Source organism: Vombatus ursinus, unplaced genomic scaffold (assembly GCF_900497805.2).
Source record: "Vombatus ursinus unplaced genomic scaffold, bare-nosed wombat genome assembly UNPS02005659.1, whole genome shotgun sequence".
Classification (NCBI taxonomy): Eukaryota; Metazoa; Chordata; class Mammalia; order Diprotodontia; family Vombatidae; genus Vombatus; species Vombatus ursinus.
The window spans coordinates 18278845-18296254 of NW_020945437.1; the positions used below are offsets into that span (position 1 = coordinate 18278845).

General features: G+C 41.6%; 1 protein-coding gene across 1 annotated transcript in view; it reads right to left on the reverse strand.

Annotated features, from left to right (window-relative positions):
• The window catches only part of USP35 (ubiquitin specific peptidase 35), a 79027-nt gene that overhangs the window by 56339 nt on the left and 5278 nt on the right, over positions 1 to 17410 (reverse strand). Inside the window, exons 2-5 of the mRNA XM_027848355.1 lie at positions 8448 to 8523; positions 7513 to 7639; positions 1739 to 1849; positions 386 to 1107 (exon numbers count right to left, since the gene is read on the reverse strand). Coding sequence (XP_027704156.1) covers positions 386 to 1067 — 682 coding nt within the window. The 5' untranslated portion in view covers positions 1068 to 1107; positions 1739 to 1849; positions 7513 to 7639; positions 8448 to 8523. The remainder of the gene's footprint in view (positions 1 to 385; positions 1108 to 1738; positions 1850 to 7512; positions 7640 to 8447; positions 8524 to 17410) is intronic.

Below are 17410 nucleotides of genomic sequence, written 5' to 3' on the forward strand. Positions count from 1 at the left end.
TTCCCCTCACCAAAAATGCTCTCAGACATGTGTGATGGTCCACAAAAGAACGTGTGTCCCTCCATGCATATGTGTAAAGAAGTGTGAGCAGGGTCACATTTGTCTATTTGTGAGTGGTAGGATAGAAAGAGCCCTGACCCTAGTCAAGAGATTTGGGTCCTAGTCTCAGAACGAGCAAGCTGTATGAACTTGGAAAAAGATGTTCCACACTTCCCTGAACCTCAGTTTCCATATCTGTAAAATGACAAGATGGGAGGAAGCTAGACTAGAGGGGTCCCATATAGCTCTGACATTCTCCAGTATATATTTAAGGTCAAGACACATATGGCTTCCTGTGCCCACTGACCAGTCCTCTCTCCACAAGCCCTCCCCCCACCCTGAGTACCTGTGGAAGAGATGATGGCAAACAGCTCCTTCAGGGATGGCAGGATGGATGAGGCTTGAGCCCTCCAAATTTTAGGCAAAAGCCCACTCACTCGATTCACATGGCTCAAGAACTCCACAATGCCCTCCTCCCCCTCTGCCAGGCACTGGAATTGCCCGATGCAGCGGACCAGCTGCTGGCAGAAGAGCAGCCGGTGTCTGCCATCTGGAATGCAGCGCGGGTACTGGCTTAGGAGGCGAGCCACCTTGGCACATTGCCTGGGCCCGGGCCGTTCGCACACCTTTCTCAGGACTTCCAGGCGGAGCAAGGCAAAGACACCTTCGGCCGCCGGGCCCTCCGGGATGAACTGCAGGCCCAGCTGGACGTAATCCAGCACGTAGGGGCTGGGGTGGCCTGGGGTCCCATAGCCTTCCTGCAGCAGAGTCAGGAGGAAATGGGCGTTAAAGAACTCCAGGAAGGCCTCTAGGTGGTAGCGGCCATAGACTTCCAGGACCTCCTGCCCAATCTCCCGCTTGAACTTGGTGTCGCCCACCAGGAAGAGCTTGGTGGACAGCTCCAGCATGGCCCAGCACTGCACACTGTCCATGGGTTGCTTTGCTGCCTCGATCACCCTCCGTGCCAGCCCTTGCTTCACATTGGTGGGGTAGGATGACAGCATCACAGCTTCCAGGATCTTGTCCATAGCTGCTCCTTGCCGGGGCTGCAGCAAGAGACCCCTCCTTCTACCACCACCACCCCCCCAAACATCACAATCAGTAATCAACAGACCCCAAAGGAATTACGTGAGAAAAGTCACTAAGCTATTCACACCCTTTGGCCCAGAGATTCCACTACTGGGCATGAACTCCAGTGAAGTCACAGACAACATGAAAGGCCTCATATACACCAAAATATTAATAATAGTGCTTTGGTGGTGGCAAAAGACTGAAAACAAAATGATTGCCCATCAATTGAGGAACAGTGGAACAAACTATGGTATGTGAATATAGTGGGATATTACTATGCCACCAAAAAAAATGGTCATGAGGAATTCAGAGAAACATGAGAAAATCTGTAGGAACTGATTCAGAGCCAAGTAAGTAAAACCAGGAGAACAATATACACAATTGCTACAATAACATAAATGAAAGCAACACAAAACAGCCAATGAACTCAGAATAGACACAGTGACTATTAAACCCAGAGATCACTTGGAAGAAAGAGGGAAAACTCCTGAATTTAGAGCACTGAACTTAAGAAACATAGAACTTGAGTTCAGATCTCAGATCTTCCACATATTACTTTGGGTCTCTCGTTCCCCTTAACCACAGTCAACCTTGCATCATGCTTTTTTATATACACATTGCATCCTACCTTTGATTGTGAGCTTTTTGAGAGCAGGAACTAGGTTGTTTCTATCTCTCTATCCATTCCCAATATGGCACCTCGAAGCATAGCAAGGATGACGTTCTTCCCACTGTAACTCTATGGGATGAAATTAGCGTGAAGGATGGGCAAAAGAAGCTAACTGCTACATGTGGAGAAAGCACAGCTGTACCCCCTTCCCTCCTCCAGGGTCCCCATGCCAAGTGGTCTGTACTGGTGACTAACATGGATACACCACAAATTCCCAACTCCCTCCCCGCCCAAATCTTATCCATCCATCCAGTTTCAACTCCTCCATGTTATGTCACTGTCCACGAAAGGCTCTGAGCCTTCAATGAGATATGGGTCACTTGACTTCCCACAACACACCTATCTATAAACTGGGGAGAGCAGAACCTTCTAGTGTTAAAGACATAAGGAATTATTTTTATAAAGGTCATATTTTAAATGTCTCATTCACTTCCATCACAACCTCGGATGTTATAATTAAATGGCTGCGTATCTTGCTTACTCCTTGCCTAGGCTCAGGATCTTGGGAAAGTCATTTCTCTCTGGTCTTCATTTTACTCAGTTTTAAAACGAGGAAGGAAGACTAGGTGATCTCCAAAGTTCCTCATAATTCTAAAATTCTACGTTCTAAGATCCCTCCTAACTCTGACATTCTAAGGTTCTCTTGCCCTCCACCCCCCACATATACATTCATAGTCTATGTTTTTAAGTCCCTTCCAGTTCTGACATTCTATAGCCCATTTTCTGAAGCTTTATGTCCTAAGACCCCTTTCAGCTCTGTTATTGTATAACCTAAGGTCATTACCAGCTCTAACGTTTAATATTCTAATATTCTACATTTTAAAGTCTTTCTAGCTCTAATGTCCCATGTTCTATGAATAGAGAGGCAGCTATGTGGCACAATGGACAGAGCACTGGACCTGGAGTTAGAAAGACCTGAGTTCAAATCCAGTCTAAGACAATTACCAGCTACCAGTCTGATTCTGGATAACACATTTAACTTTTCTGTTTTTCAAATTTCCTCATCTGTAAAATGGGAATAATAACAGCACCTACCTCCCAGGGTTGTTGTGAGGATAAAATGAGAAAATATTTGTAAAGTGCTTTGCAAACTTTAAAGTGCTATATAAATGCCACCTACTACTATTAATTATTATGAATATGTTGAATGAGATTGTTGTTGTTGTTAAGTCATTTGCCATTTCCTTCTCCAGCTCATGTTACAGATGAAGGAACTGAGGCACAGTTAATTGACTTTCCTGGGGTCACACAGCTAGCTAGTAAATGTCTGAGGCTGGATTTGAACTCAAGTCTTCCTGACTCCAGGCCCAACGCTGTATACACTGCGCCACCTAGCTGCCCAGAATAACATATCACCTCTCATTAATAAGCTTTAGATGATACAATGAGCAGGACCCAGAGAAGACCAGGAATCACTGAGTTTAAATAATAATAATTAATAATAATAATAGTTAACATTTATATAGTGCATTAAGGTTTACAAAGCACCATATATCAAGTCAATCAAATGACATATAACACATTTATGTATGTGTGTGTATATGTTGTTATTTAGTCATTTTTAGTTGTGTCCTCTTTGTGACCCCATCTGGAGTTTTCTTGGCAAAGATACTGAACTGGTTTACCATTTCTTTCTCTAGCTCATTTTACAGATGAGGAAACTGAGGCAAAAATGGTTAAGTGACTTGTCCAGGGTAACACAGCTAGTAAGTGTCTGAGGCACATTTGAACGCAGGCCGTCTGGACTCCAGGACCAGCACTCCATCCACTGTGCCATCTAGCTGCCATATAAATGTATGTATACATATAATCATACCATACACATATATGTGCATGTATGTATATGTGTATGCATATGTATGTGTATTTCATTTGCTTCCCACCACAACCTATGATATGCATGTCATTATTGTCTTATTTTACAGATAAGAAAACTGAGGTTGGGAGATGTTTAAGTGCCTTGTCCAGAGACATACATTTAGTGTTTGAGACAGGATCTTATTATTATCCTAGCATTAATATTCATTATTACACTTCTTCCTCCCATTGTTATTATTCTTGTTGTAAGCAGCAAGGCAAAATGGATAGAGAGTTGTGGGTCAGTCAGTCAAAAAACATTTATTAAGCATCTACTATGTGCCAGGCCCAGTGCTGGGAATACAAAAAGGGGCAAAAAGCTAATCATGGGTTCCCACCTCTCTCACCGATAGAGGCCATGTGACTCTGAGACAGTCACTCTGAGGAATGGTTCTTGTTGAACACTTAAACTCCACCTCATCTCCATCCAAGGCAACTCCCAAGTCCATAAGGTACAGACAAGGTGCCCACCTGCATTAACAAAGTGGGTTTCCTTACCAGGTCAAAGAAACCACTGGTGTGAAATGGTTGAAAAACACGTTATGCATGATTTTTTTTAAAGCTTCATAATAATTTTCTGAAGTAGGTACAATAAATATTTTCCTGATTTTACAGATGAGGAACTGAGGCTCAGGGAACTCATGTGACTTTCCCATGATCACAAAGGAATCCAAGTCATATGATCAGAGATTTAGAGCTGGAATAGACCTTGGACATCTAGTCTAAACCTCTCATTTTTAGTTGTTGTTTTTTCTGTTGTTGTTTTTATTCCAAATTTAAGCACCAAAGCAGAAAAGCATTTCCATATGGAAAGCAGAACAGGAGAGGATTGCACAGGTAACAAAGAATCAGTGCTACTGACAGCTTAATTCTATCTCCAAGTATTTAAAAAATTCTACATGTTATTTTCAAAGTTGTTCAGCTTGTCTGGGTTTCCTATTGAACTTTTCTTCTGTTCTCTTCCATGCATTTTTAAAAAATGCTTTTATGATCCTCTTTTCTTACTTTTCTTATTTTTTGTTTGCATTTTGGTAACTATGGAGAACCCCCTTTTACCTAAAGTCACACACACACACATTAAAATGAAAGAAAAACCAATAAAACCCCTTTATCAAATATGCATAGTCAAGCAAAACAAATCCCTATGTTAGCCATGCCTGAAATCATGTCACATTGAGTTCATTGCCTCATTGTGAGGAATGGGTACAATGTTTTATCATTGGTCCTCTGAAATCACAATCAGTCATTTCATTGATCAGCACCCTTAAGTCTTTCTTAGCTGTTTTTCTTTATAATGTTATTGTATAAGTTGTTCTGACACCCAAAAGGCTTTTTGCCCACTGTAGCTCAGAACTCCAAGCTCATGCCATCCACTAGCCTCAGCCTCCCCAGTAGCAGGGATTACAGGTGAGCACTACCACACCTGGCCACTAAGTTGGATAGGGGATCTCTTTCAGGCACAAATTGGACTGGTGGGCCTCTGAGATGTCTCCTAGCTTTAAAATTCTTTGATTCTGATTTTGTATCAGGAACAAAATATTGGCTTTACACTAAGGAGAGTAGAATTGAAGTCTTAATTCAGATACTTAGTTGCTGTGTGACCCCAGGGAAATCTCTGAACCTCAGGTTTCTCAACTGTGAAATGTGGTTAATAATGCTGGCCCTATCTACCTGATAGAGTTATTGTAAAGTAAATGCTTTAGAAACCTGGAAAGTGCTATAGAAATCAGAGTTACTGTTATTTATTATACCATTCTGCCTTTCTCTCTCCCATGATACCTCTGGGGAAGCCTACTTCAGAGGTTAGGATTATTTTAACATGCCTTCAGCTGAGTTCTATAAAAATTAAAAATAAATCCTTACACTCATTTAAAAGCTTCAGAGACAAACGACTATCCCTACCTATGCCCATTACCCTGGCTGACATACCCTCAGTAGAACACAGCCACACATAAGTGATTCACAGATCACCTTGAATAATCCCTCAGGTCCAGAGGGCCAAGCCTCTCTTTGTGCCCACAAGCATCCCAATATTAGCTAGAACCTTGGCTAAAAACAAAATCTCCTTTACTGGTACTTTTTATGTGTATAATATGTAGTAAGGGGGAAAGGATCACTGTCTGCAAGTATCTGGTGAGTTGTCATATGAAAAAGGAATTAGATTTGTTCCACTTGGGCTCAAAGGGCAGAATCAGGAGCAATGGGGCAGATGGGGGAGTCATCAGGAGGCAGATTTCAGCTCAATAGAACAAAAACTATCCTAGCATTGGACATGAAATTAAAGGTTTCCAATACCTCCCTGGGGTAGGGAGCTCTCCATCACTGTAGGTCCTGAAAGAGAGGCAGCTGGGTGGGCCACTTGCTGGGGTTGAACTTCTAAGATGAGACCTCTAAGATTTCTTCCAAACCTGACATTCTATGATTCCAGGATATCTTTTATTACTTCATTTATCTTTCACAATAGCTCTGGTGAGTGGGGAGGGGAGCAGAAATTATTTACACCATTTGACTCATAGAGAAACTGGACCACAGAGAGAGGGGTAATAGGACTAGTCTGAAGCCACAGAGAAAGTCAATTATGGCTCTGGGTCCAGAACCCAGGTCTTGGTCTATTACATCAGCTGCTTCTGTCCACTCCCCAAAGTATGAGTTACAGTACACAGACTGACCTCCAAGTATTCTGGAAGGCTTGATTATATCTTCAGGACAAAAGGAGACAGCCTACTGATATTGGCATTGACCCCAGAAAATGTTCTTTCCCAAGCTAAACTCTTTAGTCAATCGCACCTGGATCTCCATTCAATGTAGACTTTACTTTTTAACCACCAAGGTCACTTAGCGGTTGAGGTCGTCTGTGCCAATCAGGAGGCATGGACCACAAAGATACTTGTAACAATAATTCACAGAAAAGCTACATGATATAATGGATAAAGAGCTAGTCTCTGTAACATGCAGGTTGTGGAACCTTGGACAAGTAACCAATTGGCCTTTCAGCACCCCCCAGACAACTCAGTAAGACTGTGTTATAGAACAGGCACCAATCTGCATTAGTAAAGGAAGTTTCCTTAATGGAAGATTCTTAAGCCTATGTAATTCACACTTCTGGTCCCTTCAAACTCCAAAAATTTCATCCTTCTATAAGTTCCATCTGGTAGCTTCCTATTTCCACTAACTGTTACTGCTAACTAGGTGCTAAGCCCAGCAGCTAAGGGAGTGCATGGGTCGACCACAATCTCCAAATTTCACTGCTCTAATAATAATTATTATCATTTATATAGCACTTTAAGGTTTGCAAGGCTCTTTGTAAATATCTCATTTGATCCTCACAACAACCCTAGGAGGTCATTGCTATTATTATCCTCCTTTTACAGTTGAGGAAACTGAGGCAGACAAAAGTTAAGTGACTTACCCAGGATCAGACAGCTGGATTTGAACTCAGAGCTTCCTGACTCCAGGTTCAGTGCTTCATCCATTGTACCTCTGAAGCCACATCCTATTGATTTTTCCCTAGTTACAGTTCTGACCTGTTCCAACCCCCTTGCTTTGCAGTTAAAGATGCTGAGACCCAGAGAAAGAAATGACTTGCTGAAGGTCTCATGGGGCAGTAGTTAGTAGCAGAGAGGGCATTCTAACCCAGCTCCTCTGATTCCAACTTCAGGACTATTTCACTTAAATAATCTATATCTCTCCAGCAGCCAAGAACACAGGCTTATTGATTGACTAGAGATATTTTTATTCAAGGTTGAAGAGAAAACAGTTGAAACCCATATCCAGCATCACTAAACAAGTTCCCAAAGACCACAAAACATAATCAAGAAAGTTATTTTCCTCTTCCCCTCCCTCCTCCAACCTATCACTTTCCATAATCTACGTACCTGCTTCTTTTGTCACTCATGAAGAAAAAGAATCTGTCCAAAATAAAACAGTCTGCTTTGTTAAGAAGTGAGCTCCCCGTCACTGGACATGTTCAAGCAGAGGTTAGATGATCCCCATCAGGGGTTCCTACATTGGGAAGATACTTCAATTAAATCATCAATTGTGAAGTTAAAAAAGATCATAGGGCTTATCAAGTCCAACCCTGTCATTTTACATAGAGAGAAACCAAGGCCCAGAGAAGGAAAGGAGTTTGCTCAGAGCCAAAAAGATGTCAGAGAAGAGAGCCAAGACTCAAACTCAGGCCCTCTGCCTCCAAATTGGATGTTCTCTCCACTACACCACACAGCCCCATGACTTTAATCATTCCTTCTATAATAATAATAACCACTCACATTTCTAGAGTACTTTAAGGTTTCCAAAGTGCTTTCTTTACAAAAACCCTTTGAAGTAGAGAGTGTAGAACTATTCTGATATTCCATGAGTCCAAGATTCTATAGTTTGAGGACCACAGGGGGTAGCTTTCTACTCCGTATAAAAGAAGTAGGCTCCAATGGTCAGAGCTGTCCAACAAGAGAACCCTGCCTCACGTGGTAGTGAGCCTCTGATCGCTGAATGAGTTCACACAGAGGAATTCAGTAAGGGGGAGGGGTTCATGCCTGCCTTCACACAGTAAGGGAGGGGTTCATGCTTCAAGTAATGGCTGGACCAAACTCTGGCAAAGGAGCTGCCCTCCAGCACACTGCAGGGAACAAAGTAGGGTTTCAGTCAAACTAGGTTTCCTACAACTTTCCAGTCCCAATGCCCTCAGGCAGATTAAACCACATGGACACATTCATGAAACTAGCTCAGATGAATAAGGCTAATATGAACAATGACAATGAAAACTCTTACATGCTAACACTTTTAATTACAAAAGGTAATTAATTTCATCTACCTGTGCGATGCTCTGCAGAATGTGAACCATAACAGAATAATAGAAGGATATCCATTTGTCCCAGGACTGTTTTTATCTAAATTCCATGGAAAAAAGATGAGAAGCATAAGATGATAACAATAATAAATAATAGTAGCTGACATTTAAATAGCATTTGGTTTGCAAATTGTTTTACATGTGTTATTTCATCTGAGAACTTTAATAATCCTGTGAGTTTAGAGACTACAGGTATTCTTTCCCTATTTTACAGATGAAGAAACTGAGGCACAGAAAGCCTGCTGGCAGCTGCTAAGTGTCACAAGTAGGATTTAACTCAGGTCTTCTGTCTCAAGGGTTCTTAACTTTTTGGGTGTCATTGGCACCCTTATACCCCCATCCCAGTCTGGTGAAGCCTATGGATCCCTTGCAGAATAATGTCTTTAAATGCATAACATAGAGTACACAGACTTGCAAAGGAAATCAATTATTCTGAAATATAGTTTTCAAAATATTTTTTAAAAAAAGTTTCAGGGATCCCAGGCTAAGCCCCTATCCCATAGATCACACTGGCAGTATCTGCCTGATGGACAGCCTTCCCTTAACCAGTGTGCTTCACCTGCTCTCCAGCCCTAAGCTAAGAGTCTCTGCTTGACTAAGTGACTTTGGAACGAAATGAGGTTTTAAGCGCTTGCTATTCTAGAATGCCAACATTCACAGTGGGTGTTTGGGATCCAGCTCAAAAAGTCACATATACTTTTGTCCAACACCCAACTCAGACATTATGCCAGGGTACTTCCCTTGAAAGAAAACCATTACTCATGATGAAAAATTCTATCCACATCCAGAGAAAGAACTGATAGGGTCTGAATGCAGATCAAAGCATACTTTTTTTACTTTACCTTTTTCATGTCTTGTGGGTTTGGGTTTTTTTTGGGGGGAGGAAGGTCTGTGTCTTCTTTCACAATATTACTAGCATGGAAATATATTTTGCATGATTGCACATGAATAACCTATATCAAATTGCTTACCATCCTAGGAAGAGGAAAGGGGAAGAAGGGAGAGAATTTGGAACTCAAAAAAAATTTTTTTTAATTTTTATTATTTATTTTAGGCAATTGGGGTTAAGTAACTTGCCCAAGGTCACACAGCTAGTAAGTGTCAAGTGTTTGGTCTGAGTCAGCATTTGAACTCAGGTCCTCCTGACTTCAGGGCTGGTGCTCTATCCACTGAGCCACCTAGCTGCCCCTGGAACTCAAAAATTTTTAAAAATAAATGTTAAAAATTGGGGGAAAGGAAATATTATTAACAAAAGAATGAAAACTATTTTTTAAAAATCTAAATGTATAATAGTGATAAATTAAGGGTAATAATTTGATTTAGGAAAAGGATTTGTCATTTTATCAGCATGGGTTAGGGAAGCTTAGGATTTAACCAGAAAGAAAATCTGGCAGTGGGTCTATGCCAGGTTCAAAGGATGGATAGGAAATAAAAGAACCAAATTTATTCATCAAACATTTATGAAGCTTTTTATTATTTATGTATGCAGACATTGAGGAGAAATAAAAATAAACCAAAATCCAACCCCTGCCCCTAGAGGGCATGTAATTCTAGTAGTAATACCTGGAGCCTTAAAAATGTCAAGCAGACTCTGAACTCCAGGAGATAGAGACTATTTGTTTTTTGCCTTTCTTAGTATCCTTACGGATTAGCACAAAGCCTGGCACACAATAGGTTCTTAATAAATGCTGGCTAATTGACTTGACTAGAGTTAAGATAGACTGAGTCAAAAAAAAAATCAGATTTTTGTTAGAAGTTAGAAGTAAAAAAAAAGCAGGGGGGAGCTAAAGCATAAACCAAAGAAGTATAGGGAGAAGTAAAAATCTCAGATATAGAGATGAAAGTGAAATATCTTCATGAAGAGTGGCTGTCTGGTGGTTATAGAAATAGCAGAAGGCTAGGAAGTAAGTATTAAATAAAATGTTAGAAGGTAAATTTGATGAAGCCATTATGATAACTTCCTCATGCTGAAGTCAGGTAGGATTCTAGGATCAAGAGGTAGGAGGGTCTTTTGGGACCCTTTAATTTACCCCTCGAGGGCAGCTAAGTGATGCAGTAGAAAGAGTGTGAGGCTTGGAGTCAGGAAGACCCGAGTTCAAATTTGACCTCAGACACTTACTAGCTGGGTGACTCTGGGCAAGTCACTTAACCCTGTTTGCCTCAGTTTCCTCGTGTGTAAAATGAGTTAGAGAAGGAAATGGCAAACCACTCCCAGTATTTTTGCCCAAAAAAAACCCCCAAAACAAAAACCCAAATAGGGTCATGAAGAGTTGGACATGACTGAAAAACTGCAAGCAACAATAAATTTACCCCCCCCATTTGTCAGATGAGGAAATTGGGGCCCAGAGAGGATAAGTGACTTATCCCTAGGTTACACCAGTAACCCAGACAGATAACAGAGACAGGATTTGAACCCAAGTCCCCTCACTCCAAAGCCAGTAATCTGTTCACCCTCATTTGCTTACTATCTTGAGGCAAGTCACTTAATAATATTACTTCATCTGTAAAATGAGAGAGTTGAACTAGATGTTCTCCAAGCACTCTCTCAACTTTCAATCAAGGAAGCATTATGACTCATAATGGAGGCTGATCACCATCTGCCCAATCAGAGACACAGCTGTGGCACAATGGGAGAAGGGATGCCTTAAGCCATGTGTTCAAATCTTGGCTCTACCACATAATTCGAATTGCCCCGCTGGCATCTAAAACTCAACATATCCAAAATAGAACTCATTATCTCTTCTTCCCTACCCCGCCTCCAAACCTCTCCCTTTCTCCATTGCTGTCAAGGGCCCCACCATCCTGCCGGTCAGTTGTTTTTCAGTCGTGTCCAACTCTTCATGACCCCATTTGGGGTTTTCCTTGGCAAAGATTCTGGAGTGGTTTGCCATTTCCTTCTCCAGCTCATTTTACAGATGAGGAAACTGAGGCAAGCAGGGTGAAGAAACCAGCCCAGGGTCACACAGCTAGTGTCTGAGGCTGGATTTGAACTCAGGTCTTCCTGGCTTCAAGCCCTGCATTCTATCCACTGCGTCACCTAGCTGCTCTTCCTCCTAGTCACCCCCGCTATTACACTTGGTGTCACCCTCAAGTCCTCACTTTCATTCACCTGGTCTCTCCAATCTATTGTCAAATTTCATTCACTTCCTATCCATCATTTTCTCTCCACTCATACAGCTCCAACCCTAGTTCCGGTTCTCAACACCTTTCTACCCTCTGTAGCCTGCCTTCTACCTGGTCTCCCTGCCTCAAGACTCTCCCCACTTTAATCCCTTCACTCAGCTCCCAAGGTGATTTTTCTAAGCTAGCTATATAAGGCGCTAAATCATCCTTTACTGTACAACAGGGACTTTATCACCTCCCTGTTCAATGAATCCCAGTGGCTGCCTATTACCTCCAGGATCAAACATCAAGCTCTCAGTTTGGCATAGAAAGCTCTTCATAGCCTGGCCCCTCCACACACTGCACAATCCAGCTATACTAACCTACTTATAGTCACTCAAACATGACACTCGCCCACATCAGGACTTTTGCAGTGGCTGTACCCCATGCCTGGAATGCTGTACCACTCACTTCTACCTTGTAGTTTCCCTAGCTTCCTTCAAGACTCAGCACAAAGGGGCAACTAGGTGGCACAGTGGATAGAGCACCGGCCTTGAAGTCAGGAGGACCTGAGTTCAAATCCAGCCTCAGACCAAACACTCTACAATTACTAGCTGTGTGACCCTGAGCAAGTCACTTAACCCCAATTGCCTTAAAAAAGACTCAGCGTAAATCCTACCTTCTGCAGGAGGCCTTTCCCATTCTCCCCAGTAGCTAATGCCTCTCTGAGATTACCTTCCATGTACTCTCTCTATATGGTATATAACTCGTTATTTACATGTCATCTCCACCCCATGCCCACAACCATTATTAGAATGTATACTCATCGAAAGCAGGGACTATTTTTTGTCTTTCTATCTCTAGCACAAAATACAGTACCTGATATAGCAATTAATACAACATAGCAATTAATAAATGCTTGCTGACTGATATGTTTAACCTTGAGCAAATCACTTAAACCCTCTGAGCCTCAGTTTCCTCCTCTGTAAAATGAGGGAGATAAATGGCCCAAAAGGTCCTTCCAGCTCTAGACCTATGATCTCATAAACTCATCCACACTATATTTAGTGGCCTGAACATGTAATATCTTTCAGGAAGAGCTTTATTCTCCCTTCAGTAAGCACTTAGTGAGCACTTACTAAGCAGTCCAGTAAATATGTTGTACTTCCTGCCTCTCAAAGCAAGAACTACCATATTGCTGCAAGCACAGGGCCTTGAGGCCACAGGTTCCTGCATAGTAAGAGAACAACAATGAAAGTTAAGGAAAAAGCAGCCACAAGGGTTTTTGCTTGTTTGTTTTTAATGAAAACATCTTTCTTGAAGTGGAAAGAAATGTAAAAACTTTCACAACAAGCATATTTTAAGGTAGTATTTCTACATACCTCCACAAGAAATCACCTCAAAACTGGGCTCAAAAACCAGGGGAGTAAAATTCTAACCCTGTTGCTTGGCATCTAAAGCTCTCCATTATGCCTGGCATAAACTTACCTATCCAGTCTTGCAACCTTATATTATTCTCTTCCACTAAAGTCTATAGCTCTCTGCCCCCTATCTACTTACACACACACACACACACACACACACACACACCTTTCTGCCTCTGTGTCTTTATACAGGTCATTCCCCATGTCTGGGATGGTTTCCTCCTTTCTTTTTGCTTGTTGAATCCCTACCTATTCCTTAAAGCCCAATTCACATGCTATCACCTTTAGTTAATATTTCCTGAACCCTAAGTTGGTAATGATCTTCCCTCTCAGAATTCACAAATACTTTGCACATCTTTAATGCACCTATCATGTAATACTATATGTTATAGTTTTCTAGGTTGGAGTTTTATCTTCTACTATTGTTATTCAGTCATATCTGACTCTGTGACCTCTTTTGGTGTTTTCTTGGCAAAGATACTGGAGCGGTTTGTCATTTCCTTCTTCAGTTCATTTTACAGATGAGGAAACTGAGGCAAACAGGGTTAAGTGACTTGCCCAGGGTCACACAACTACTAAGTATGTGAGGCTGGATTTGAATTTAGGTCTTCCCGACTCCTGACCAGGCACTCTATCAATTGTATCACCCAGCTGACCCATTGGAGACCTTCAAAAAAAGTTTGGATGGCCTTTTGTATGTATGCTATAGGTAGTGACGCACTGGTCAAAATTTAATAACAGGCTTTTAAGAAGAAAAAAAAAGTATGGCATACTTTTAAATTTAATCTGAATTCTTAGCATTTTCTCCATCATTCTTCTTAAGTCCAGACAGTGAACAAAATAAAAACAATAAATCAAACCCTGGTTTGTAGCACTCGATGATTTCCAAGTGTGTATATGTGCACATTGAACATTTAACTAGGAGCCTGCTGGCTCGAGCACATACCCAGCTGTACAGGAGATTTTTGTGCAAGCATGGGTTGGACTTGAAGACATCTGATTGGCCGTGAACTCCAAACCCCTGTGATTCTGAATTCCTGAGAGCCCTTTCTCTTAGTATTTGTCTCATTTATGGAAAATGGGTGGAAAAAAAAACAAAACAGCAGACTAAGAGTGAGGAGACCTGGGTTCTAACGTTGACTGTGCCCTTTGACTTCCTCTGTGACCTCTTGCCCGAGGCCCTCTCCTTGCCCTCTCTGAGACTCAATTCCCCCTTGTACAATAAAGAATGAAGTAGGTAGATTTGTGTTCTTTCTTATTCCCCTGGGCCATCCAACTCTATGATTCTCATAGCAAGTCTCCTCAGTTGGCCACAGTGAGAATTAGCTGCTCTTCTATACCAATCATGTATTATACATAAAGTATTTTCTGGGCCAGTATCCAGGATAACTTTGGTGGATGTGGGCTGGCGAAGGAGATGGAGATCAATAAGCAGTCCCAGCCGCTGAGAATTGATTTGCCATCATCTCTGGGATCACATGTTTTCTCCGCTTTTTCTCAGCCCTTCCTGCGAGTGAAAACCTTTTTACTTCAGGTAGTGGCTGAACTAGATGACCCCCAGCTCCCCTTCTCTGGTTTTCTCTCTAGTCTCTGCAGGGTGCTTAAGGAAAGGCTCGATTACCCTAACCTTTTACTTCATCCAAGTTTTACTTCATCCAAGTAATGCGCTGGTCGATACAATCTTCCCTTATGGGGCTTTGTAAAATGTTAGATCTGGATAATCCCCTCATTTGGCCAAAGGGGCAACCGAGGTCCAGAGAAATGAAGTGACTCACCTGAGGTGGGCAGCCCCTTCCAAACCACAAAACTTAATTCAGACTAATTCACAGAATCACAGGATGTCAGAAATGAAAGGGGCCTTAGAGATCACCAGGTTCAAGCCTTCATTTAGATAATAATAGATTACATTTCTATGCTGTATGACAGTTTGCAGAGGACTTCCTTCATGAACAACTTGGTATTATAGTAGAAAATGCACTGCATTTGGAGTTAGCGGAACACAGAGTAAAGATGTCTAAATCAAGGGTCAGAGGACCTAGTTTCAAATCTTGACTCTTCCACAGCGACCCTGGGCAAGTCACCTAACTTTTCTAGGCCTTAGTTTCTTCATCTGTAAAATAAAAGGTCCCTTTCCAGATCTAAAATGATGATGCAATCTGTCTTGGGCTGGACTCCTGGATCTACCCACTAATTGTTTGTGTGACCTTGGACCTGGAGAGATGAGGAAAATGAGGCTCAAAGAATACAGTTACCTTGTCTAAGGTCAAGCAGTGGTGAGTAGAATCAGGGAAAGCCATGGAAACCCAGGTTTTCTGGCTTTTGTGTGCTTTCTACTACACTTTAATGCTTCTCTGACTGGCATTTACAAGTGAGGAAACTGAGGTTTGGGGACACAATTCCTAAGCCATGCTCCCAAAGCTTGGTTTTGAATCCTCGTCTCCTGAGGCCTGGTCCTCCAGGGAAGGCCAAATCAGTCCTTCATAAAATATTTCTGAATGATTGAAAAAGTCTGAATTATCAAAGAATGTTATCTGATAATTATTGAGGTTTTTGGTTGCTTCAATCACACAATGACAGTTAACAGTTGCTTTAAATGAGTAAATTTGTCCTTGGTTTCTTTCTCTATAAAATGAAGGTAATCTCTTAAGCTCCCCATAGCTCTTAAATCCTATGAGCCTGTGATCTGTAATCAGCATCTATGTGTGTGTGTATCACACACACACATAGGCATATACACATGCATTATATGTATATATGCACATATTCTAGGTATATTGTGTGTCCATACATGCACATACACATGTGTGTATATATACATGCGTTTGCACCTACACGTACATGTATACACACATATATAAACATATAGATACGTATGTATAAAGCCTATAAACATATATACTACATATATGCATATATAAACACATATACATACACAAATAATTATATATACGTATATTTATATCTCCATAAGCCATAATCTGTAATCAGCATGTATGAAACATATATACAACTGTATACACATGTATACATATACACACATGCACATTTATACATGTTTAACTACATACCTATACATATATATGCACAAGCTATATACCTAAATATACACATATACACATATGTATGTATATACCCAGAAACATACATATATTCATATATCTTATGATCCATAGTTAGCATATGTTTATATGTGTCTATATGTGAGTATACATATACATGCTTATGAACACACATCTATATGCATAAACATGTATATAAATTAAAATATATAAACACATTTATAAATATTCATACAGCAATGATGCTAGTCTTTCTTTTTCTTCTTAAAAAGGAGAAATGTTACCTCTGGGCCTAGTTTTAAATGTAACACGTCCCCTTTTTTGGTAGCCATAATGGAGAGGTAAAGTACAGACCTCCCCCCAAATCATCCCACATTAAGCTTTTAGGATTTAGACCTAGAAGAGATCTTAAAGTTAATCCAGTCTAATCCTTTTACTTTACAGAGGAAAAAACTGAGGCTTAGAAGTCTAATGACTTCCCAAGGTCACAAAGGTAGCAGAGCCAAGATTTTAACTCAGTATCCTCCTGTACTCCACTGCCAATATCATATGTGAGATGCACAAGTCCAGACACGTGGAAGAAGGACGGGATGAGAAAGGCTGGGTGCATGGGCATCATCACACAGATTAGAAATCATGGCTGGAGTGTCCAGTGGAGTACTACTGTACCCTGGGCATACAATTGGGGCGGGGCGGGGAGGCGGAGAATGGTATAAAGTGTCCAAGATCCTGGAAAGGGTGATGATCATAGAACCACAGACCTGGAAGGGAACTCAGGAACAATGCAGACCAACACACACACTCTCCCACCCCCACTGACGCCCATTTTACAGAGGGAAAAACTGAGGACCAGAGAGGTGAAGCCAATGTTATGCAGGACGTGTACACTGTCTGCTTCCTGGGTCAGTGCTCTTCCCTGCCCTAGGATGCACAGAAACAACACAGCATCATGGAAAGCCTGCCTTCCCTGGCCCATTGCTCTTTTCACTAACCACTGAGCATCCCAATACACTTCTTCCCCTCCCTTCTTCCAAGTCCCAGCTCCACCAGGAAGCTTTCAGACTCTCAGAGTTGGAAGAGACCTTAGAGGTCATTTAATCCAACCTCCCATCCAATACAGGCATCTCCTCTACAGCATACCATTCTGTCAACCTGAAGATCTCAAAACAACAGGAGACTCACAACCTCACAAGGCAGCCTCACCTACTGAGGGGCAGCTCTGACTGTTAGGAAGTTTTTCCCTTTTCTTAAACAGAAATCAGACTCTGTAACTCTCTCCCCCAATCTTCACCCTGCCAACACTCCTTTCTCTCTCTCTCTCTCTCTCTCTCTCTCTCTCTCT